Here is a 25,102-nt window from a genome sequence, read left to right on the forward strand (position 1 = left end):
TCGATCCTTTGTTTACTAAAGTACTTGCTTCAGCACTGACATGCAAAAATATCTATTCTATTCAAAAACCCCAATTCAAACCTTTATTTTTTTTTGCATGTCAGTTTTTGAGCTGGAACTTTAGATATTACATGAACATGGTTTACAGCCTTAAAGTCATAATTATGGAAGCTATCAACAGTAAGGCACCAGTCTGAAGGTCAAATGTTTTTAATGCCTTACCTAATATGGGTTTTACAAACAGGGATGCAGAACATGAGACTCTCAAATATTGCAGATACAACCTTCGCACCTGAAAAACATCGTTTCACTCTGTCCTGTTTACGCTAAACAGCTACAGTTGGTAAAGCTATTGATGTGAAACTGACTATGTCAAAGGAGCTTTCACAGATTTTTTGGGGCATGTTGCTCTGGATGACATTAAGTAACGGATGCAAATGACAGTATGAAGTTGCTGTATTCCAACACTTTGTAAAGTATACTTCGTGTACATTCACAGATTAAAAATTACACAGATTACTTCATTCAATGTGGAGCAAAAGCAAAGACCTGCTTACTATTCACAGAGAGATGAGAGAAGCAGTACCGGCTGTGATGGAAGAGTGGCTTTACAGACTGAGTCAGCTGCATCGCTGCTGATAGGAGCTGTGACAACAAGCACCAGGATTAATCTGCAAGAAAATTTACCGAATATATGCAAATACCACAGGTCTTCACATACTTTAGTTTGAGATTCTTATTAAATCTACTATTATTAAAACAAAATCCTTCTGCAGGTTTCCTTATCAAAATGATTTACCTCATTCGAATAAGACACGGGTCCCTAAAACAGGAAACACTCATGTTGTTGTTTTTGGCTGGGTGCAGGTGAAAAAAGGCAATCTGCCACGTGACCATATCGGATTTCCAGCTCTGAGCGGTGTTACGACAAGAATGTGGAGTTAACCGCCGAGTAGGAAGAAACTGGTAAAAATGCGTCGCTGCTCTGCTGACAAAACAAACCTCTCTCTGCCTCGCCTGCAGGTGGGTGATGTTGATTTATGTCGGTTACCAGTCAGCTCCCTCCTAGCAGTAAAGGACGCACCCCTGTTATGCATACAGTACTGACTGCTTCCCCCAGTGTCTTGTACCGAACAAGCCCGCGTGCTCGGGGATGGGACCTGCCCTCATCCCAGTGTCACCACCCACACCGTGCTGCTCACGGCCTGAAACCGTCTTCTTTACAGGAACAGTGGGCAATGGCCAAGCACACAGACCTGCTGTATGAGGAGCTCTTCTAGACTTTGTAACGTTTACCTGCGTCCAAGTTAGCTCTACTTCTGAAACAACTTGTGATGCGCAAACCTTTGCGCTGAGTGCCGATTTTGCCACAGTCACTGTAATGAACCACTCCAGCGATTAAGTCGTGGTTGCTGAGCTTTTCTAGGTTTTGTAAAGGACAAGCCCCCCGGGGTGACGGAGGAGAGGAGAATGGGAGTCCGGCTCTTTTTGGTGATGAGGGAATGCTCTTCCCTCATCCTCCAATGGAAGCGAGACACGCAACACACATTCCTTATCGGACCTGAGCCCCCGAGTACTATATGAGTGTCGGAGGCAGACTTTGGCTCCCAGGCCTCTCGGTCGTGGCTGAGGCAGGAGAGGAGACTTGGTGGGGTCTGGACCGCAGTGGGTCAGGGGTCAGGGGAATGGAGATACCCCTAAAGGTGACGGGGGCACAGCTTTGAGACCGAGATTCCACCTTACCAGTCGCTTTGACTCCCTGTCTGACCCACCCATCTCCTGAAAGCTACCAGGTTAAAGCAATATCCCCGGTACAGGAATGACAAAATGGTTTAGGAATGCACTCCCCGATATATTTGGTGGAACTAGGAAAAACAGATTCCGCTTTCCTCTGAAAGCAACTTTAAGTGACGCGAGCGATGAACAAAGAAACAAAATGTGACAAACCCCATTCTGGAATGTGAATGCCAAATAATAATTAATGGGGGAGTCGGTTTCAGTGGCAGGCCCTTGCAAAGCATGCCAATTTCAGACTGGTGATGTCAACTCTCAAAAGACGCTGGCATTAGACAGTTATAACTGGAAACATGCAGCTCATTCTATTAAAAAAGACCATGAGTTTAACTGCTAAAATGTGACATGAAATTCAATTACATTGACTGACTAACGGAGAACTGGGTTTTGCATGAACGTCAGTGTGGATTAATAAAAAAATAAAGTTATTGGTTTCATTTAGATATTTTAATTAAGAATGAAATCACAATCAAGTGGTCTATTTTCAGAACAGACCATACCAAGAAATAGAAAAAACACCCAGGCAATGGGACAGCAGCTATTAGGATATTCTCCACACTTATTTTTGTTGTTCAATAAAGAGATCTGATCATGTTTCAAAACAGTGTTAATAGATTCATAACTACACATGCACTTACATAAAATCTAAAGAGAAGCTGAAAATACAATCCATAAAAAAGGTGTAGTTTTTAAACCAATGTATATGATTGTGCACAAAAAGACACCAGAGCAATAACCACCAATGACCATTTAAAACTAGTTTTAAAATACCACCTTTTCTAAATTACTGACAGTCTGGCAGAAACACTTTGTTGCCAAGTGTACTGCTGTTGAATTCACCCTGCCTCCCATGTTCCAAAAAGGAGTTAAACAGACAAGCACCACTGTAGCAGAAGATCACACGTCAGCAATCATGCTTCTGTAAATGAAAACATAAAACCAGATGCTCAAAATGGAGACAAGGGGCTTACTTTTTATAGGGAGCATTAAACTGGAATATAAATGCCAAAGTATGTTGATACAGAGCCTAGAACCCTTCACATCTGAAAAACTGAAGGGTCCCATGTCACATTAACGCCTGAAGGGAATCTTCATAACATGTGATCTGAGTTAGCAAAAGTCCCGAGGAATAGCAATATTGCAAGAACAGGCTTTTCATCTGAAAGATTTGCCTTTGGAAAAGAATGATAGGCTGTGAAACTAAGTACTTAATCTACAGTCATAATAACCTGGCTTAGTGAAGTTCTGTGAAGTGTAAGCTAGACGGCCTGACTACAGTACCATTACATAAGGACGACATTTAGCCAGCATCTTCCTTCACCATGTTGTGGTGGTTTAGCAAGCTTTGACAAGAAAGACCTGGAAACACATCCAACAGTTTCACATATGAACAGCTGCATGTGGGGAGGACAAAATGTTCAGAACAGCCCACATAAATGCACAAGTCTTAAATACTGTATATCCATAGAGGGAGTGTTAGTCTCAACCAAGGCCCTAATTAAAAATGCTTTATAAAACCTACATTTTAAGAAATTTCATGAAAAAAAACCATGCTTACCTAGGAATATTACAAGTAACACTGAAAATACTGATAAATGTTAAATTTAGTTACCATTTCATGTTTCCCTAAACAGTAGGTTAATGTTAGAAATGACCCCCAAAGGTACATTTTCAAACAACTTTTACTGCCGTTACAATCGTATGATCACAAGAAATGCTTTTCTGTTTTTAAATTTGAGTGATTTTGCATAAATCTGGAATCACCAGGCATGAGATTTTCCTTTGTCGACCCCTCCGTTAACGATCACCAGCTCTTAATCAATTTGGTTTATGGAAATGATGCTTCAAAATGCCAACACAGATAAGAACCATGCAAGGTGGTATCGATTTGCATGTCTGCACTGTAGGCTCACTGGGCATGTCTCTGGGGTTGCTTTGTGTGCCCAGGCTATGAGATTGTAGGCAGACACACCCAGCGCTGCACATGGCCTGCTGTGTGCCTCCGCATGAGAAATTCAGGGTGGAACTGTGTGTAACCTAGACTTGAAGCAGTGATTCCTGGACTTGCACTCTCCTGAGCGCCATTACTGGCTGAGCTGCAAAGGGTATCCGAAGAAACCAATCTCCAGGACACCAGTCACAGCCCTGCCAGGCTGGCCTGGAAGAGAATCAAGCAGTTCTTCACCCTTCTGCGCAACGGCCATCCCTGACGCTTTCTGTGTCTCTCAAACTCCTTTCTGCGGGGAACTAAGGTGTTGGAAATACACGTCTTCTAGACCAAAACAGAGCAGCAGAGACGAGCAAAGTGGAAAAGAGTGCTAAATTGAAATCTAGGCACATGAAACATACTATCAACTACTGAAACCTATTACAGACATTTTAAATTAAGAATGATTCATGACAATGAAGTCGCATACTGAGGAAAATCTTGAAAGTGCCAAAGAAGTTAATACAGGTGAAAAAAAAACTGTTTCAAACATTACTGGCAGTGAAATGAGTACTGCCAGCACTGTAAATGAACTCCACATAGCTTCAACAGCACCCTGCTTGATAAAATACCTTGCTGTACAAGGGACTGTCTGGAATCTACTAAAAACATGGAAACAGATTACTTTATTATTCCTAGCTTCAGATTTGTTTTTTTTTTTTTACACCGTATGAACACACAAAACTAAGAAATCGCCGTGAATTAGACATCCAGGGCTGCTTCCATTTATAGGAAGGCTGAAGTTTGAACAGAACAAGAAATACAACTCAGCTGACCCTAGCAGGGAAGAAGAATTTCCATATGTCAGAAGAGGAAAACAAACAAAACAGTGACAACTCTTTGTACAAACATTTAAATGTCTGTTTTTGCCTGCATTAAAATAGGCTCTCAAACTCAAAGATTTAGAAGAACAATGCAAGATCCAATCGATTTTAAAATAAAATGTTCTGAAGAGTTTCTTGTAGTCATTAATGTTTTCAATTAAATACAAACAGTTGAAATTTACTATTACTGTACACTAGCTCAAGAACATTGCAAAATGTGGTCGGGTATACTATTGTGCGTTGATACTTATATTGAGGTGAAGCATATAGCAGACTGCTAAGGAGCATAACGTACAGTAAGAGGTCATGAAAAAGAGTATGTGCCACTTGGTCAATAATTAGCTACAATTACTGCAATTGGACACCTTCCCTGTGGTGTTTAAAGCTCAGTAGGGTCCGCTATTACATTGTGTCTCAAAACTTTCCATGCCAGGGACTGCCTGACTACCTTTCTATACTGTCATTGAGATTTGAAGGTCCAGGTCAGTTTCATCTGTTTTCACAGTCGATATCATTCAGGTAACCTTTTAAGTCTAAGACCTACACTACACATAAAAGCTAGACACAAAATGAAAATGCACACACTACTTGTATCTCTGCTGTGATCTTTGGTACAGGTGACAGCCAGAAGGTTTAACGGCACTCATACAGTACTGGGAGGGTTGCTGGAAGTTTATGACAAACAAAAAAAAAAAGTGGTTTTGTACAATGTTTTCCCAACCAGGCAATGGGTTTGATTTAGACTGGCTATTGTCCACGTTGCACACGAGCAAAAATAATTACTGACAGGTACTTGGATGAAATACAGTTGGACATAACTCACGAATCAACTGTAAATAATAATTTGATAGATTTTGCTAAGCAACGCATTGCATGTTGAATACAAGTCAAATTAATTACTAACATATACCTGAATGAAAACAATAGATGTAAATCACTACTCTAGCCACTGTGGTGCACGTTACGCCAAAATGAACCACATATAACCAATATAAAAACAATGACAGTGCACAAAGTATTGCTCAGGCGCATCTAAAAAGGGTTAATCTATCAAGCAACAGCATAAAACAGAGGTTGAGTAATATCTGCAACTTAATCACTTTTACTCAGACTTAACCAAAGCTGATTAACAAGATCTTGAAGGAAAAAACCTAATACCAACAATGATAAAAATGGGTGTGGTGAAATCTAAAAAATTTCAGCATCAAATACCAGGCAACAACCAGCACATCTAAAGAGGTATCTTAATCACACTGACAGTGCACACTGCTGTGTGGTAAGCCAAACATACCATGGTAATTTTCAAAAAATAAAACCTCAAGACATTTTGCTGGGTGCAGATTCTTGACTTTTTATTCATATTCCATGGCACAGCAAAGCTAGTGTAGCAGAAGGTACACTTACTAAGAGGGGTGAGTGGGATGTCAGTTTCAGAATTTAGAGGGAAACCAGCATGTTGTAAACTTGGTCTAACCTTGAAATTAAACCGTGTAAAACCATGACACTCCTTCAACTTTTCGTAAGTTATACTGAGCTCCAAAGTGTACTTTATTTCCATTACATCTCAACATTTTCAACATGTAACCTCCTAGAAGCAAACACTGTTGTTCAGACTCACACTCAAGCATCTGAGATACATTTGCGTGCTACTATGTGGCACAAAGTGATCAAGAAACCTGGGCAATCTCTGTTTCAGCAGGTCTGCCAGAGTGAATTTCTATGGTAAACATGATGACCATGCTGTGCTCCCACATGCACATAAGCAACTGAAAATTGTGCATAGCACCACCACCACTGATACAAAATGCTTTAAAAATCCAAACCATTAAAAAGACACCTTCCTTAAAAGGATCACACAGTATTTAACAAAGTCCAAAACTCTCATCCCACTTTTCCAAGACTACACATTTTGGGTACTGATCAATTTTTCTGCTCACCTTTCACAACCTTGTGATTTTTTAAGCAAGGCTATCCCATTCAACAGGTAATTCTGCATTATGATCTGCACTGCATTCTCAACACTGTTGTCTAACATCTCCAGCCACTTTCACAAACCCACGTCGTCCTCCGGCAATAGCTGTTAAATACCTAACTCAAAGATAGTCTTGAGCAAATGGCAATGAGGTTTAGAACAAAAATAAAAGGCACAACATGTTTAGCATTGCAGACTAGATAACATCCAACCAATAACTTCTCAAGCTCACAAATGATAACCCTGTGTCAGACAATTCTCGTGAAATGCAGAACTAAAGTTCTTTAGGATTAAATTATTTTCAGAACAAACAATATACTTTTACCATGCAGAATTTCCCTCCCCACTGGGAGACAAACATTTCTCCCAGTTTCAATCAGGTTTATACCAGAGCACAAATGTGCAAGAGCAGCTCTGGGTAACATTGCATTGACACAGGTGCGAGGCCGAGTCACACCAATAGAAACGCACAATTTAAAAGGGGTTTGTAAAATACTGCAGCACTGATGCAGGGCCCAAAGGAAATCAGTCTTATCAGGTGGAAAGTTAAAGAGCAGATGATAAAACACGATTGCGTGACAAAGAAAAGAACTGTTAATTTAGGAAAAGTTTAACATTTTTTAACGATTTGCATTAATACAACAAGCCAGGAAAAAAAAGTTGAAAGGAATACAACTGCCCATATTTTTTTTATAAAGATTTGCTCCTTATATGCTGAATAATTATTACAAACCGAAGCAACACATTCCAGCAGACGGAAACAAATGCAAACAAGTGCTGTACGTCAATGAACACCTTATTTACTGATGCTTGATACTAATGCTGCTATATGAGGTACTGCAGTGCATCGTGATCAAAAATAAATTTATAACAGCATCGAACCACCTCGAGTCAGAACCGTATAAGGGAAGAGAAGGGGCAGCAAACTTAATTACTGGGCTGCACATCATGGAGTGAAAAACTGTTAACCATGATTTAGAAAGTGTTAACAGAATCCTACTACTCAATGAACGATGAGCAGGTCTGACTGCGGTTAGAGCACAAAAACGTCTACTGGTAAGCTAGACTAATTGTTAGTCACTTGTGATTAAAATTAGAAGAATGCGTACTTATGTTTAGTTAAGCGGTGCTTCAATACTTACCACGCTTAACCGCGGTTAGAGGCAGGACTCGCGATTCTGACTGTCGTTGCAGAAAACATGCATCACTTTTACTGAAGTAGCACTTTCACGGCGCCCGCGTTGCCCACCGTGTGAAACTTTCCGAACGGACACCGGGTACGGCCCAGACCCTGGGGTTACTGCACCCGGAGCACGAAAAACTCCAATACAAAAGTTATTCATTCTCAAGGCGTACTGTAAGGGGAAAACCTGTCCGTGGAAAATCATTGCGTTTCACAGGGCGTTCAAGATGCCATCAGGGCACGTCTTCATTTGACCACAGTACATAAATCTGAAACTCCAACAAGCCTGAGTAGCCACATAGCTAGGCAATGTCTGCTCACAGCAGCCTAAGATTGGGGACGGATTTTTTTTAGATATAGCTAGTGCTTAAGAAGATACATTAAACAACAAGAATCGGAGTCAGAAGATCTTTAAAATAAAACCCAGCAGTTGGAACGGCCTCTCTTGCGCGCTGAGGGGGGGGGGGATGGTCGCACACAACAAAGACCAAAACGATTATTTCAACGTGTTTTCGTGTTAACGCCGCTAAATGAAAAGGGACAAGCGAGACAGGTTTGAAAAGTATGGACACTGGACACGCAGCGCAGTTAAAGGTCAACCAGTTCCGAGAATCTGATCCCTTTTTCTTCACAACTGCAACCAAGACGTGATCGCGGCTCCCAGCTCCAGACGGAGAAACCTGTTTTTTTTTAGAAAAGAAAATCTCAATTACCTTGTACACTTTCCCGAAGGCTCCGTCTCCCAGCTCTCCCACGATCTCCCACACTTCCTCCGGATTCACATCCCTGTGGACGTGCTCGTACTGTTTCTTCTTCTTATCCGTCCCAAGTTTAAAAATCTTACGAAAGTTAAAAAACGACATTTTCTTGTGCCCTTCTTCACGGTCCTCTCGCTAGAACGTAAGCCCGCAGCCCAGACTTATTCACTGAAACGGGGTTTTACGTGTAAATTACTCAACCGAAGCAGTATATTGGCAAATGTATTGAACTAGTAATAATACCATTTTCGTGTGACTACATCCGAAAAGGCTTTTCTTCAGCGCATCACTTCGGACGATTGATCCGTCCACTTCAAAACGCAATCATCCACAACAATGATAACAGAAATCCCGAATGGAAATGTTCATTTTAATAAAACCCTAGAAGGCAAAAGGACGTCGGTTTTGAACTACGGATGGCGAAATTAAATGCGATGATAACAGACTCCCCTTCTTCGTTACAGCTCAAACTATCCTTCCCCCCCGTTTCGCAAGTTCCCCAAACGATTAATAAAGCGGTAAGAGATCTGGAGTCCGCGGTCGGCGCTACCCTGGCTCTGGCTGTCAAAGGCAGGCAGGCAGGCGGGCGGGGGAGCGGCTGCTGCCCCTCCGACTCCACACAAGGAAACGCTCCGGCCCAAACCCAACCCGAGAGCCGCTCGCGTGATTTCGACCCCTTCAGGCTGGGGCAAACAAAGTTCCCAGGTGACTTTAACTCCGGAGCGGCGATCGCGTTCCTCTCCCAGCTCTCACCGGACGGTGTATTTCAAAATCGCACCCACAGAATCGGCAGCTCCGCCGCGGTGTTTCCTCTCTCTCGCTCGCTCGCTCTCCTGAGACAACAAGTTCAGCTCCGCTGGTCGCTCGGGCTCGGCGGAGAGGCGCGCTCTCGGGCTCGCGCAGCCGTGCTGCGACGCCACAGCTCCACGCCTGCCGGCCACGGCTCTCCTCTTCTCCAGAGGAGGGGTGTCTGTCTTTGTACCTTCTTTCACCACCAGCTAATGGAGAAGGCTGTGCATCACCCAGGCCCTCTACCGCCGTGTAACAATCTCAAAACGTACAGCTCGCCGTCTGAATTGTGAGACAAAAGCCATGGACATTCATTTATTTAAAAAAAAGTTTAAATCTGATCAACCAGGCGGGGAGGGGCGGCCGCGCAGTCCTCAGCTTCCCCTCTTCTCCTCCTCTTATTAAGACCACACGTTACTCGGGAACGCGCACGGCAACCTTGTTAACCATTTGCAGCTCCTTGTCTTGAATGACTTGATCCGAGTCGTTCAGTCATTTAAACAGTCATTTTGGTTGATATTTTAATTATTGTCATCTAGTTTCTAAAGCAACATTAACATTATTTTTCGAATCAGTGAAACTCTTTTTAAAAAAGGGAATGAAACTTCAAATACTTCTTTATACAACATAGTACAATATACCTTGCTAGAAAATTAGCAAGTGCTGTACTCCTGTTTCTATCGTGTAAAATAAATGTATGTCAAATTGATGAATGGATAAACAAATACCTTTCCCCTGTTCTTTCAAATGTAGGGACAACATGCAAAGGAATGCAAATTTGTAGTTCATATATGCACACACATTCTGTATGTATATATCGCAACACACTTAAAGCACGATTAACCCTTTAGCGTTTATACTACAATGTTTATGCATTATTTTTTTCTAATATGAACAAAGAGTAAAATAAAACAGGCTACAGCAAAATACAACAACAGGAAGATTAGGCTGAGGGCTTGTCAACCCAGGGAATGACGTTGGTTGGCCACTCTCCGCTTGCGCATGCCTGTTGATTTAAACTAAAGCAACACTGAGAAGTGATGGCTTGGATTTCACAGTGTACAATAAAAGGTAGATTTATCATTCCTTAGAATACTCGTTAACTCCGAAAGCAAGAGTTGATGGTTAGTAACGTAGTTTTATGTAAAGGTATTTCTAGACATCTGAGTGCAATAAAGATCGCACCGATTCGTTTTTGTTGATTTGAATACAGTCGTCTGGGCGAGATCTTGGTTCTCTTCAACGTTTGAAATTGAACGCCTGTCAGTATTTTCAGTCTGAGGAATAAGTACCTGCTTTTTGTATTAACTTGGGGTACATAGTTGACCCCTGTATGTCAGTCATTTTTAATTCATGTACTTATTTACAAGTCATATGTGCGTGTTTAAGAATGTTAAACACATTTGGAGCACATGCAATCTATGACGCTGGTGAAATAACATTGCATACGCCTTGCAAACCGGTGAGATTAAAGTGCGTGGATTTTTTCGTCTTTATGACAGTTCTTTTTTAAGGAACATCTTTAGGTTTCAACTGTATTTTACCAAGGCCTGACAGTAGGAACACTGCATTGCCAGGATTGTGTAAGAATCTTCCTTCCAGACTGCTGCCTGCGTACTAAACTGGTGTTTGTAGTGCAAGTTATTATAGCATTATAGCAAAAAAATGGATTTTTGTTTTTTGTATTTCTTTCAAAGACAAGAGAATAAAAGGCGATTGGAAAAAAAGCTTACATATTACAACATTTATGACAAATATTACACAGCCCATAAATAAACATATCCTTTTCCTAGTCAAAAGCTTTTACCTATAGAAGTTTAGTTTTGTGTTCTGTGTTTTTGCAGCATGAATCTGAAGGGCCATCTGATGCAGAGAGAGAAAGGAAGCTCTGAGGAGGAGCCCCCTTCTCTCCTCTGGGGTCTAGATCCCATCTTCTCTACGTTTGCCAGACTGTACATCAGAGACATCTTGCAAATGAAGGAGTCCTGTCAGGTCCCAGGTACTGTATTTCTTTTTCCAGTATTAAAGAGTTGACTTGCAGTACTGTTCATAATAATAGTGAAATGGGGTCTCCAGCGGTCAGCTTGATTAACACTTTAAATTGACATTGCTGAATCAGGGGGGCTTAAATATATAGGTAAGAACTTTGCTTCATTCAGCAGGGCTTACAAATTTAAATTTCACGTACTTGCTTTCCTAGTTAATAGAATGTATTTGCTTTCAGGTTTCCCTCTTTCCACCAAAACATGTGAGCATGAGGGAAAATAAGCACAAATCACCAGGCACTTTGAGTGTCTGAGATGGGAATCATAAATACTCTATAGTTCAAGGAGCTCCACTCCTCCTCCTCTGCGGTACTCCATAATTGTTGGCAAGCTTATACATGGCACTGCAGTCCATCATACTTAAATATAGCTTTTGGTGCATTTTCATCAACAGAACTGAGAATTTGCAGGGTTTGTCACAAACGTGTCCTTTCTTCAAGAAACCAAAGAAAATATAGGAACAGTTCAGATGTATTCTGCATTATTTAAACACCCTTGCTAAACATTTCTCATATCTATTATACCTATCTATTTCTATCTTTCCTGTTATATGGATACAGTTGTTCAGCAATGATTGTTAAGCTAGGTCTATTTTTGTTGTAGCTGTGGAAAAGCGTTTCAGAAGGAAACCTCTACAGAACATCAATAAAGTATTATTTAAAAAGCAAAGTGCCTTTCTATCTATAAAATAAGGTTTTGACATTTTGTATGCAGTGATTTTAGTTTTCATTACATTGCAATCTTTAATCTTAAGAATCAATTCTGGTTTAAAATGTATTTTTAACAATACATTTATGAACAATAAGGCAAGGTAAGACACAGACATTTTATTGTAGGCAGACAGATGATACTGTCACTACAGTACTGTTTTAAATTGGATTTTTTTGCCAAAATAATCAATCTCTGTCAAGCTTGATTCAAATTGAGACTTTTTATTTAAAAATCAATTTGTCTTTTTGGACTTCACAGGTATATTTTTCTACTGCTCACACCCAATTTGCAAAGTGGATGTTTTAGGAACTGTGGTGTATAAAAGAGAGCGAGAGGACTTCTTCTGCTATGGAGGTAAGGAACGATAGGCTTTTTGTCCCAGGCTAAGAAATGGCATGGTACTGTCAAAAAATATAGCATGGTACTGTAGCCATCTTAGGACTCCTTTAATAATACTCATGCAACAGAAGTCAAATTAATTCAATATGTTTTTTTTTCCTTTTACTGTTGCTCTGAATTTCTGTGTAATTACAGTATAGGCCAGTGGTTCCCAACCATGGTCCTGGAGGAACATTGTGTCTTCTGGTTTTTACTCCAGCCAAGCTCTTAATCACAGAATTTTTCAACGGGACAATGTCTGTACACTTGCTTTTGCTCTTAAAAGGTCATATTGGATTTGTAATTGGTGTCAACTCTCTGTCAGTTGCAGTTTCAGAACTGCCTTTATTTGTGTGTGTTACCTGCAATGTAACTAACTAGACCTCTGCAGAAGGCTCATGTGTCATTCCTACCTGTGTCTGAAATAACAGCAAGCACGTTGAAGAGAGGTTGAAAGTTGTGAAGTTGTTGAAAATGGTACACTTGAAGGAGAGTATTTTTGACTGAAGAAAAAGTTTAATAAAAATCTAAAGAGGTTAAGAGCTCAGCTGGAATGGTTGGGGATCACTAGTATAGGTAAGACCTTCCTGTATCAAAACCAGGCACAAGTGCAACAAATGAATGAAAGTGCTCCCCAGATGATGTATTTGACAGCTGTAATTTTTAATCCAGGAGTAAGAGGCTCTAGGTAAAAAAGTTTGTCTGAAGCACTGAGTGCGTGTTCTGTGTAATTTCCTGTAAAGTGATGAGTCAGCAGGCCAAAACATGAAAGCAGAAATCAAAGTTTTAATCGCTAGTCTCCTGTCTTTACTTCTGATGGAATTCTGTAAACCTTTTTCAGTCCAGGTCTGGAGAGGGACCTGTGTGATTCGGTAAGAAACAAGTGGTAATAACAATAAGTGATTGAGAACAAAAGGGTTCTTTAATTTCCACATCTTGAAGAGCTAGCACAGCTGTTCCAAGTTACCTTAGCCTTCATATCAATAAACCTTTGGTTAGTTATTTTTAATAACAATATTTTCCTATTGTTAACCTAATTTATTGCCAAGTTAACACACCATGTGTGCTGCAGTGAGGTGCCAGATTGAAAACAGTGTGAAGAATAACAGGATGAGTGACAATTATTTCATAATTCCCAAGTATGGGTCTATCCTGACTTTAGAGTTCAGTCTAAGTGTGCGAAAGGGAGGCTGACTTTGGTCTTTGTCCTGAATTGTAGTGGATGATGGCACTGGGGTCATTAACTGTCTCTGCTGGAAGGATGAGCAATGGAAAGAGGATTCTGAAGCTCTTAAATGTAAGTTTTTGTCCATTTTCATTAAACTAAAATGTGTATTCTGTTGTGTGTAACATTCATATCAGGTATACTATCCGAAGCAGAAATACAAATTAAACCAGTAATGTGCTTGTTTGTTTTCAGAAAATACCTGCCTTACATTATATCGGCAATATATGAGTTTAAGCATATTCACGTTTTTTTTTTTACAATTTATCTTTCCACATTTTCACAGACTTAAGTACAGAACAGTACAATTCAGGATGGCTTAAAATTGTTAAATTAAAATTATCACCTCCTTGGTAGATAATTACCAGCCAAATTATATTAATAATATTTATTATTATTTGAAAGACTGCAAGTGGTCCATTAATAGTTTTCCCCTAATGTCTGAGTCGAAGATCACTCATCTGTAACAAAGAGAAATTTAAACCTAGCAATAAGAATCTTAGACTTGCATACAGTACTTATTATCTTGTGCTGAATTATGGTCCACCATCCTCATTCTAGATTAGAAAGGGTATTTTAGCTACATGTCTGGTCTGAAAGAAGAGCAGATTATGTGCTATAAGTGGTTACTATATTCTGTTAGATCAGATAATAGAGTGGAGTGTATATGAGAAGGTATTAGTAGTCAGATTGCTTTAATTTTTAATTGAAACCTGTGTTTCGAAGAGTAAAAAGAACCTGGGGGAAGTTCTTACTGAAATACTGTAAAATAAAATTCAGCTTCATACTATACACAGCCCCTCTTGTCTAGCTGGATAACCTAGAAATGTTCATTTCGTTGGTTTTTTTTCTTTTTCCCCCACTTTGTTTATTTTCTCAGAAAATTTCTGTGCAGTAGTAAATCAGCTACTGGACAATAGGCCTGGCTGAGTTTTGTGGTTGAGGCTTTAAAGGAAAAGCCCTTTTTAGAAACTAAAATTAACCTTTTAACTATATGAAATGGTCTGAGAATTAAAGGAGCTAAGTAAATGAAATCTGATGTCAACTGATCATGTTTGCAGGTTTAAATCTGTTATGTTAGCACTAGAAATCCTATATCCTGTGTTTCCATTAATGTTTCAGGATGAGGTGAATTGATAGGAGATGTAACCTTTCTCTGAGAATAAGCTGCCAACTTGGTAGCGGAGTATAAAAAGTTTTAATGAGCCATGCTTTGTAAGTGACCAGTGTCTATGTGTTGTTTTGTGTGACCCATGTGTGATTCTGTACCACCTCCTCAATGTGACTATGACACAGTAACTAGCAAATGAAAACAAAAGTGAAACAAGCAATTGCCAAGAAAGTGAAACTGTTTCATTTTGAATTTGTTAGTTACTGTGTTACTGTGTTTGTGAATTATATTTAATGGTGTTCTGGGACTGCCATGAAAATAAAACATTGATTCTTGTATGTACTGTATTTCTGTGGCCTCAACTTCGGGAGCCCCTCATACATAAGCAACAGATTTACACATGACAGGGCTCTTAAACCTGCTGCCATGCACTGAGAATCAGGGGTCCTGAGGGATTTTGTGTTCTCTGGTTTGCCTCCAGCAGTAGCCAAGCCACAAGGTCCCACACTGGGGGGGTTTAACCTGGCAGAACAGTTCCAGAAACTGCAGCTGGCCCAGCGGAGAAGCTCCCATCTGGAGATTGGAGACCTTCTGAGGGTCAGAGGCCCTGTCAAGACTTCCAGACAGCAGAGGGAAATCAGCGCCTCCGTCTACTGTAAGAGAAAATTGTACCTTGATATTTTAGGTACATTGCAGGTTTTCTCTTCTGTCAGTTTCTTTATGTATTACATTTGTATGTGTTTCAAATGCATTGCCCAGTAATTACAGGTACACTTGCTCTTTGCAGTGTGTTACTGTGTATTGTAGGTAGAACACAGATGTCATATAGTAGCTTGCACATAGGCTTTCTGTTATTTTTACTGCATTTCAAACTAAGAGCTTTTGCTTCCAATGACACTTTCAGCGTTTTATTTTATTTCACAGATTCTTTAATTCTATCAAATGTACATGGGTATTGGGGATTTTTTTTCCATTGGTAAAATTACATTTTCAGAAACATCTAAGAAGGCAACAGGGAAAAAATATTTTTTGCTTAATAACTGGTAAGAGAAAATAGTTATTTAAATCATCTGAACAGTTGATCAAAAGCATGTCACACTTCAGTCATGTACCACGTATTGTTTCCAATGCAGAATTCATACTCCCACCCTTATCTTCAAAAACTCAGCTCAAAGGTAAATGATTTCTTCACACAAGCTTATAGTTTAAACTGTGTAAAGAAACACAGATGATGAAACAGAGAAATTCAGAGAATACTCTTCTAACATGAACTTTCATTTTGGAACATCTGCTGGTATTTACCACCGGCATGAAAGAGTGAAGCACATTTTCCACTGGATCAGCAAATGTCATTATAATAGTGACTTGGGAAGAAACACAGTCTCTACATTATGTGAGGGACACAACTTCACAACTTAAGATTTGCAGAGAAACAAGGCCATATGATCTGCATTTAATTCGCTGAATTTCTTATATACAGTATCCATAATAGATTTATACCTACTAATGCGGAATCAGTGATTTTTCTGTTTTTGTATTATTTTTTTACTGGTATCTGATCAAGGTTGAACTTTTTTTCTTGTGATTTTTCATTGTGTGGTTAAGAGTTCAGCTTATGCTAGAAGCACCAAATAGCAGTGACCAGTAGTCGCTGAATGTTCTTGAATGTAAAGCTTTCTGGGATAGGTGTGATTAAGGGGGACTTCTTCTCATTGTATGCCAATTGTTTCTGTTCAGACACTTACAAGACAGTGTGGAGCACCTGTTCAGCTTTGCTTATTCTTTGACAGGTGCTGTACACTTCTGTTCTGCTTTGCAGTGTGAAAAAAAGTTTCTTCCTTGAGTAATACAGGAATGTAGTGATCAGACAAGTTGAAGAATAATACATTTTTTCCCTGTCTTGTAACTTGAAAGATATTAGAGTAATTTAAACATTGGTTCTCCAGATAAAGTGGAAGACCCAGTGCTGGCAGTGCAGATCTCTCGGATGATGGAAGTTCCCCAGCTCTATCGGAGGTTCTATGACAAACCCTTCCAAGTGCCCCACGGTCTGCAGGAGAGATCAAGTGACTGTGAGTAAGTAGCAATGTGTCTGTGTCATATATCCTCTTTAAGAAAATCAAAAACAAACAAAAAAATTACATTTTTATGTGCTTTACTAATGTTGTTCTAAGGACATTGGGTCTAAGAATATCATGCCTTTACTTTGGCCTCCACTGATAAAACAAGGAACAAGGTTATTTTATTAAAATAATAAACATATATCAACTATCAGTTTTCTAACCCTTGAACATACAGTGCATTGGGCGCATAAAGCAAGACACATATCCACATGTATTTTATACATCTTAAGATCAATGGGATATCCCATCTCTAGACTCTTGAATACTCCAATGTTGCCATTGTAATAAAAGCAAATGCTGTCAGGGCTTCCATCTTTAGTGACCCAGTTAATAAGGGTTGAAAAGAACAACAAGAGTATTAGAATGAATACAGTCGGGCTTCCAGTTGGCTTAATAAAGACATTTGTTCAGAAGTTAGGCTCAGAATCCTGATATGCACATATCAATAGTTTGAGTCTGATTTATGTCACATTTTCCTTAATTTGATGTTATCTCTGCTCTCAACTGTGGGAATTTTTTTCATCAGTATATATTTTTGCACATGTATTCTTGTGGCATGCAAGTTGTCTTCCTTGCCAGCAACCAATTGCAGATTTGAGGAGAAAATAAAGAGGGTGAATGTGAAACATGTACTTTGTCAAATGTAACACATAATTGGTGTCCCATGTGGATGTTCTTCATAAGGTTGCTGCTCTGACTGGATTGGGTTGCTGTTGTTACTTGATGTTTCTCTGCAGTTTGGAGGGGGTCACGTCACTTCCCAGCCTGCTTGGACAGGTGTGCTTAAGCCTGAAAGACTTCCTGAGAAAGGAAGCTGTCCAGAGCTTCCACCCCAGCGACCTGGAGACAGTGAATTCACTCGTGTCACTAGCTAGCCACGCTCTTCAGAATGGCCCAGATCAGCAGGTGAGCAGCTGGAGCTACTTGTTTTCTTAAACGGTGATAGTTAGCAGGGGTGTGTGGGAAATCTACCTATTACAGTATCTCTGTTTCAAAGTAGACTTTTACTAGTATTTCCTTGAATTGTTGTTGTGAAAACAGCTTGGAATAAGAGTGAATAACATGTAAGGTCCTACTTTAAAAATGGGTTCTACATCAAATTGTAATTACTGGTGCTGTTTTATAAAAAGCAATTTAATGCAAATGGAAGTTAAAGTTCTGTAAGCCACTGTTCATTTGTTTTATGTTCCAGAGGTTGCGCAGTTTACACATAAGTCATTCTACATTTATTTCACAGCTTATGTGGTGATTTTGTGCCTTCAGAAACTAAAATGTAACAAACTCTTATGCTTGTTGGAAATGCTTTGTGAATATAGACTAAAATGTTTAAATATATTCACTGTACTGTGTTCTTTCATATTTGGAAAAAAATGTGTCCTTTTATGGGTAATGGGTAAGCAGGTTTTAATCCTCAACAGTATATCAAGGTTGGCCATACGTTCTTCAGCAAGAGAACTAATGGCAGAGTCTTTGTGATCTTTTCATGTTTGGCTGTTTGAAATCTGAATGGTAGCTCGGGGACAGCGGTGGAGTAGTTCCCAGGTTAAGTCATAGGCCTTTTTTTCTTACAGAAACTGTATTAGTGTGGATAGAGCAACAGGGCAGGCATTGTTCTGGGTGTTATGTTTGGTTTAAAGCTATTTCCAATCGCCCTTTGGAAAGAAATCCTACGTGAGCTTGTAGCTGAGGGGACTAACCTCTGCTGACCTGCTGGGACTCTCATAACACTATCGTTTCTCCAGTGCTGCAGTTCTCAAAGCTTTCAGCCCACTACCACCTACAGGGTTCACTGCCCTTGGCTGTCACATCTGCTAACTATTAGAGATATTCTTCCAATAAGCAGGACCAAGTACTAAAATGCCGGAAACAGCATAGAAACTTGTGCCTAATTAAAATCAGGCCTTGTATGCTGTAAGGCAAAAAGAAAAGCTGTTGGCAAACAAACAGAAAAACAAAAGAGAGGCTTGGGGAGTATAAGATGAAACATCTTTCCCTTGAGTTAAATGTTGAAGTCTGTGATATTTGATTGAATTTTCATAGAAAAAAAAAGATTTGATTAATCCACATTCTTTCTTATGGCTGTAGGAATTTCATGTTTCTGCAGATCTGCTCTATAAAGATTAGTTGTGTTAATTAATAAAACTAAGGTCTGTGAGTTTTGATTACCATTTTAATTGCCCTGTAAGCTTTTTGAGTAAGAATTGTTTCCATGTGTTTTTTTGTTTTATTATTATTGTGTTTTATTTTTTCACTAACTTAGGAATTTAACTTTAACGTAGGGGTCAGTCACAATCACCTTCAGAATTCCAGTTTTAATGCCTGTAAAGGATGAATGTGCAAAGATGGATGAACTGATACATTATTTACCTTGTGAAGCTCACCTTTTACCAGTGTCTTTTCTGAACATTGGTTCAGAAAGGTGAAAAGAAATTGGCTTGGTATCTGTCATTTCTTGTTATTTGTTATGTTTCTTGGATTTAGCAAGCTGCCAGATCCCTGTCAACCTCAAAACAAATACACAGTGTGTTCAGAGAGGCCATTCAGGTTCTGCAGGAAGAAGGGCTGTTGTTCCGGAAAGCTGGTTCTCAAGAGGAGGTCTACCAGGTGAGCACTTCTGTGTTCTCTGTACAAGGTATTTCCACTGTCCCAGGGTGTAAGAATTCCTTGGTCTGCAGAAATGATCACTGAATATGGGCTGGTCAAAAAGGCCTTCACAGGATTAAAGCAATCTCATTGGCAAGTTATGGATTTCTGAGACTACTACTTTAAATTTCACCTTCTAAATTTAGAGCCTAGATGTGTTTTTTTTTGCTGTTCTTTTTCTGCTAGTGTGAATTTTTGTATTTCCATATTTTTAACTAATTTTAAAATAAATTTGAAATTGGCTTTAGTTATGATGAAAGGCGCTATATTAATGTATGCTAACTCACATTTTACACTGGCCAAGTTTAAGAAGTGTTGCAAATGACGTTCATGTTGTATGATAAAGACTGTTATCCATAAAATGGAACTCTTTTACTTTGTGTTGTATAAATCATCAGTCAGTTATAGGTATTGATATAAAGTAAAAGAATAGGTTTGCCATATACTGTAGTACATTTTATCATTATAATAGATGCTGTAATCAGTGTGTTTTTAATTTGCCAATAGGTAACTGAGCAGGATAAGGATCTACACAGGGTGACCAAAGAAATTATCTGTGAGGACTCTAGGCGAGAGAAATGTGAGTCTTTTGAGAAAAGTCGTAAAATGTTAGAACATGAAAGATTTGGAAGTAGTGAACAATTATATCTATCATTGCTAATTACTATTGCTAATAGTTTTCCGGTTGAGTAATGACATTCACCTTTTCTGCAACGTTTCCCATGATTACGTGCCAGTGTACTGGTCTCAGTGAGGATTGCTTTATCTATGGCATACGTACTATAAAATCAGAGGTGAATGTTGTACTATCTAGTCAAACCACGAGATGGCACAGTTGTGCTTGTCTTTATAGTAATTCTGGAAGATAACGTGCTCGGTGTACTGTTATAAACAAAAACAACAGGGTTTTAGCACGTACAGAAGAATTCAAAATAATGTTATAGTTCAGTATTTTTTTGTACGCATTTATTTTAATATGCATTAATTCAGAAATATATCCTACATTCATTGAAATAGTATTTCCTTTCTTAATGTGCGTCGAGCACAGGACAGAGAACATGCCCGTAGTTCAGGATGCAAACTTAAAAGATCCTAAGTACTTCACAATTTTAGGACTTGGAAAAACTTACTGTTGTTTGTTTCCCAGATGCAGAAAAGGGCTGCCATTTCCTGCATATCCTGTCCTGTGTGAGGCAGAGCTATAGCCGCAATATCAGCGAGGCTGCCATGCGCCTGGTCCTGAGCGCACTGGAGTGCAACAGTGATATAATCAGCACCACGGACAGCCACTATACAGCCCTCTGACAGGACACCACCCCTCATGAATCTGTGTGGGCGATGGTCAGACAGGAGTGTTCTCCGTTACATAGAGGAACCTTTAATGAGCTTTTTTCAAATCTGTATCCTGTTGACAACCATGGCCAAGGTACAAAGAATAAGAGACTGGGAATGGTCCAGTGGAGATGTAAGTCAAACTAGCACAAAGGCAGCAGAGTCTGAAACAGGGCATGTCCCACTTCATGACTCCAGTGATTTATGTCTTGTTTCTGTTTATTGCATCATGCAGTACCACTCCTGAAAGTAAAGACTATCTGTAGAAGATCCATAGGTTGTTAGACAGATTACTGTGACAGAGTTGTTCTGCACTTTAAACCTGTTGCTTTTCAAATAATGGCATCACTTGTGCAAAATACAAATAACACATGGAGTATAAATTATTATTGTTAATCGAGGGAAAGCCAAAGCTTGGTCATTCATTTAAGTGAAATCAGTGCATCCAATGCGTTAACAGTGCATAAACTACGTTAAACGTAGCCTGCAACAGGAAGCAGGTTTCTAAGGGTTTGGGACGCTAGATGGCGCTGCTTGACAGCGAATTTTACGTTTGGGCTCTGGAAAAGAGCGTCGATCTTGGTGGATAGATTTTTTTGTTTAATTTTTTAATATGCTTATTTGTATAAATTATTTTGTATTTTCAAGTTACATTATATTTTATGCTTACCTTATGATGTAATAAAATGTAATCTAGATAAAGCGGTTAGAAAGAGGATAAAATAACTAATATTATGTGATCTTTATCGGTTTTCCATGTATTTTTGTCTTGATGGCTTTGAAAAAGGAAAAGGTACTTAAATATTTTTAATAATAAATTGACAGAAAATATTTGTAAAAGTCGCGATTTTATATTTAAGTTGAAATGGAGAAATAATATTTAATATTTGTAAAATAGTACTATTTTAATACTATTTTTAAAATAGCTAAATTGATCACTTTACAAAATTAATCCCAAAATGTACCCAGCTCTGATTTGTCAGCAAGACTGACCTAAATTTAATTAATTCCCGTTATGTTCTATACAATCATTTATTAAACATTCCATCCAGAATTTAAATTGTTGTGACTAAGAATTCATCATCTTTCCCTCCAGTGCTACATCGATTATACATGTGTGGCATCATTAATTTATTATATGAATTAACGGATTGTGAGCAAGCTTTATGAAATACGCTGTGTACAAATTAGGATAATGCAGGAAAATGCAACGACACCAAGTAGTGTCATTTTAGATTTTACTTAAAAGCAAACCTATTCACGTCTTGAGAACCTCTATAAAATAAGAAGCTATCCTGTCAAATGGTACTTCGCAATGTGTAGACCCAAGGGGTTTTATATCTACGGAGAGATATCTTGAAGTAAGATTTCAAAAAGGTCGTTTTTTTACCCTTAAAAGTAGAGTTGCAGATCAACAAAACGATTTGAGAGGACAGGCCTTACATTGCTGAACCGAAACAAAGTGACTTGTTAAATAAACAAAATGACGTTGTTGGTTTTTCTTATTGTCAACCAAATCTTTCACTAATCAGACGGTCGAGACATCTGCTCCTCTTTACAGACGTCTTGCAAAGAGTCCGTGCAAATTAGCATCGTGTGAATTAACCGCGGACAACAACCACATGTTCAATATGGGAAACAGAGCAAACATGAGCAACAAAAGTAAGAAATAATGGAAATCCAAAATATTTCTTACAGTGTCAATATTTTTGTAAAACTGTTTTACTTTTAATAGTACTTAGTGATAGTTAAGTTAACGGTAATTAGCAAGCAGTTCTTGTTCCAATTCTAAGTTTTCGTTTATCGGCGAGGTGAGAAATCTCCCTGGCTGAAGTTGTCCGGTGGAATCGGTGCCAGTTGGCAAACCGAGCTACAAAAGGGAGAAATTACTCATGAGTCCGTTAAAAAAATAAAGCACAAAACTACAGCTGTTGTAGGTGTCTAATGAGGTTTTTTTTATTATTTGGATAATTTAATCTTAATGATTCCCGTGTTCGTATTCTGGCGGTCTTCAGAAATCCCTCCCTTCTCAAACCGAGTTTGTTTCAGACCCAACCCTTTTCTTGCGCTACGGTATAAATCCCCCGCCTCCCTGATTCACAAAGGGACAACCTACTCCCTGTAAAAGAGCCGCCCTTCTTGGGAGGAGGAAAACCCCTCTTTTTGTCGCTGGTTAAGACCTCTGTGCCATTCCTGGTGGAAAACCGTTTGATTGTACTCGCTGGAGCTACACGACGAAGCCCATCCCATTGGCCAAACCGCTTTGTGGTCATTCTGCCTTACAAAGGCAGTGTGCCCTGCTTTAGTCACTTTAGTCCACTTAACCCGGCTTTTATTTTACTTGTTTGAAAGAAGCATATTTCAGGCTAACTCACAGGAGCATGCTGTTTTTATCCATAGAAAGAAACTCGATCGTGAAGGTGATGTTCACAGCTGTGTTACGATTGAAGTGACGTAAATTTAGAGAATTGTTGCAATGCAAGCAAATGGATCGTGAATACTGTTGGAATTAAGCTTTAAATCGATTTAAGTAGATCACGTTTTGATGGCCTCTTAATCAGTTGCATCCGAAATCAACATAATTTACACCTTTTTAAATTTGGCTACTAAATTAAGGGCTTTAACTCGCAGAGGAACTTGCCAAAGACTAACCTTCTCGTGAATCGGATTAATTGAAAAGTAACGTCAACGAGCACTGGGGAATTGGATTATACACTTACAAACGTCTATTGTGGATACCTTGCATTTACAATCGTTGACATTTATCCAGTGAGCTTGAAGATGCAGTTTCGGACTGTAGTGGATGTCAAAGTTGTGGATGTGGAGAAGAGGCGAAATCCTTCCAAACACTATGTGAGTATAGTCTGCAGGAACTGTCTCGGTGCTAATTAAAGATCTTTGTGCAACATTTTCGTTACTTCAAGAAAACAAATGAAAGACACGTGTCGCACTTGTACCGAAAACGGAGCTTTGTTTATGTTGGCGTTGTCTTGGCCGTACAGCTCCAAAATAATCCTAACTTGAAAGGAAAGACTCGAAATTAGAAACTGATGGCGTTGCATTTTAGACAGTAACAGTGGAGTTAAGTGCTATTAAAAAACGATTCACTCCACTTTCAAAACAATACCTCTTTTCAAGAAGCAGCCCGCCTGCTTCCAATAACAGCATCCTTTTGAAAGATAGTATACGAAAGACGCTCCTCCTTTTTTCAGGTTATAGGTTGAATACTACAGCTTCACACTTCTGTTGGTAACTTGTCACTGCTACAGACCATATCACAATTTAATTTGTTTTTGTCTTTTAACTTTAGTTTTTTAAAAAGCAAAAACAACGTCAAGTGTTTATTTGATTGCTGATTACTAATCCTAGGAACTCTTTCAGTACTTCCTTGAGAGATCCCAGATAATCGGCTTCAATGACGTGGCTGCGCCGCTTTGTTCTCAATTCACAAGCCTTTGTGTAAAAAAATGCCCCGTGATTTCGGTGCTAAAAGCGCTCTTTGTTGGTCTTGTGTCCATTTACCGGTAACCCTCTTAAACCAGCCTGATTTAATATTCAGCAAGGGAGTAGCAACTGGACAGACAAGATGGACAGCCTGGGTTCTTCTCATTTGTCATCTTTTCTGTAGTTTAATATTTCCCTTACTACTACCATCTCAACAGCATGTTATAGACCTGACCAACTGAGAGAGTAACATGTTTGCGCTGGTCCGTATTTGCTTATTTTATTTACTATATTGTCAAGCTGTGATATGATGGTTTTGTAACAATATTCAAGCATTAACTTTCTAAACATGTTTAGTTCTTTGAGTGCATTCCACTCACAGAACTAAACATTCTAGGTAGTCTTAAAAGCACGTTTTTGCTAATATTGGACTGGAAGAAATGTATATATCCCAAACAAATATGTCAATATGGTCAAAAACCTTGTAAAGACTTCATAATTGATTTTTTGCTCACTGGATAGCAACTTCTACAGTCTGAGTTTTGCTTAATGTCCTTTGTTGCAAAGATAATATTTAATATGTTTCAGTGTTTATCATTCTTTTAGCTTAACATTTATTTCCAAAAATTTAGTATATTCAGTTTAGGTTCTAGGAAGGCTTTTCAGGCTTAAAGGACCGAAAAGGAGCTCCCAATCCACTCCTGGAGGACAGCGGCCCTTCAGGTTTTCATTACAACTCAAGTCTTAATCTAATTAAATTAGTGGCTTAATTAGAGCAATTTA

The 25,102-nt window shown here is 39.1% G+C and overlaps 3 protein-coding genes across 13 annotated transcripts in view; 2 read left to right on the forward strand and 1 right to left on the reverse strand.

The window, feature by feature from the left end:
- Window positions 1-9,703, reverse strand: part of slka (STE20-like kinase a) — a 41,669-nt gene extending 31,966 nt beyond the window's left edge. For all 4 annotated transcript variants that reach the window (XM_088917575.1, XM_088917573.1, XM_088917572.1 and 1 more), the window contains exon 1: window positions 8,474-9,703. In XM_088917575.1, coding sequence (XP_088773701.1) covers window positions 8,474-8,623 — 150 coding nt within the window. In that variant the 5' untranslated portion in view covers window positions 8,624-9,703. The remainder of the gene's footprint in view (window positions 1-8,473) is intronic.
- Window positions 8,935-21,935, forward strand: stn1 (STN1 subunit of CST complex). 4 transcript variants are annotated; one of them, XM_088917576.1, is made up of 10 exons: window positions 8,935-9,596; window positions 11,152-11,306; window positions 12,322-12,417; window positions 13,661-13,738; window positions 15,259-15,432; window positions 16,724-16,853; window positions 17,638-17,806; window positions 19,382-19,504; window positions 20,051-20,123; window positions 20,691-21,935. In XM_088917576.1, the coding sequence occupies exons 1-10, from the start codon at window positions 8,935-8,937 to the stop codon at window positions 20,846-20,848; spliced, it is 1,818 nt and encodes a 605-aa protein (XP_088773702.1). In that variant the 3' UTR covers window positions 20,849-21,935. The 4 variants fall into 4 exon arrangements, with proteins under 4 accessions (XP_088773702.1, XP_088773703.1, XP_088773705.1 ...); XM_088917577.1 differs by having other exon boundaries at window positions 15,262-15,432; XM_088917579.1 differs by lacking the exon at window positions 8,935-9,596 and adding an exon at window positions 10,308-10,378.
- Window positions 21,936-23,046: 1,111 nt separating this feature from the next.
- The window catches only part of sh3pxd2aa (SH3 and PX domains 2Aa), a 142,321-nt gene continuing 140,265 nt past the window's right edge, over window positions 23,047-25,102 (forward strand). For 4 of the 5 annotated variants that reach the window (XM_088917581.1, XM_088917583.1, XM_088917582.1 and 1 more), the window contains exon 1: window positions 23,047-23,728. In XM_088917581.1, coding sequence (XP_088773707.1) covers window positions 23,657-23,728 — 72 coding nt within the window. In that variant the 5' untranslated portion in view covers window positions 23,047-23,656. The remainder of the gene's footprint in view (window positions 23,729-25,102) is intronic. The other variant, XM_088917584.1, reaches the window with a different exon arrangement.

The sequence above is a fragment of the Atractosteus spatula genome, chromosome 5 (assembly GCF_055471065.1).
Source record: "Atractosteus spatula isolate fAtrSpa1 chromosome 5, fAtrSpa1.hap1, whole genome shotgun sequence".
Classification (NCBI taxonomy): Eukaryota; Metazoa; Chordata; class Actinopteri; order Semionotiformes; family Lepisosteidae; genus Atractosteus; species Atractosteus spatula.

What these genes read in the sequence shown, in the direction of transcription:
- stn1 (XM_088917576.1), top strand. Translation starts at nt 8,935, where the DNA reads ATGGCGAAATTAAATGCGATGATAACAGACTCCCCTTCTTCGTTACAG. An exon ending in GGACTTCTTCTGCTATGGAG is followed by an intron (nt 12,418 to 13,660) that starts GTAAGGAACGAT and finishes CCTGAATTGTAG; the next exon opens with TGGATGATGGCACTGGGGTC. An exon ending in AGAATGGCCCAGATCAGCAG is followed by an intron (nt 17,807 to 19,381) that starts GTGAGCAGCTGG and finishes TCTTGGATTTAG; the next exon opens with CAAGCTGCCAGATCCCTGTC.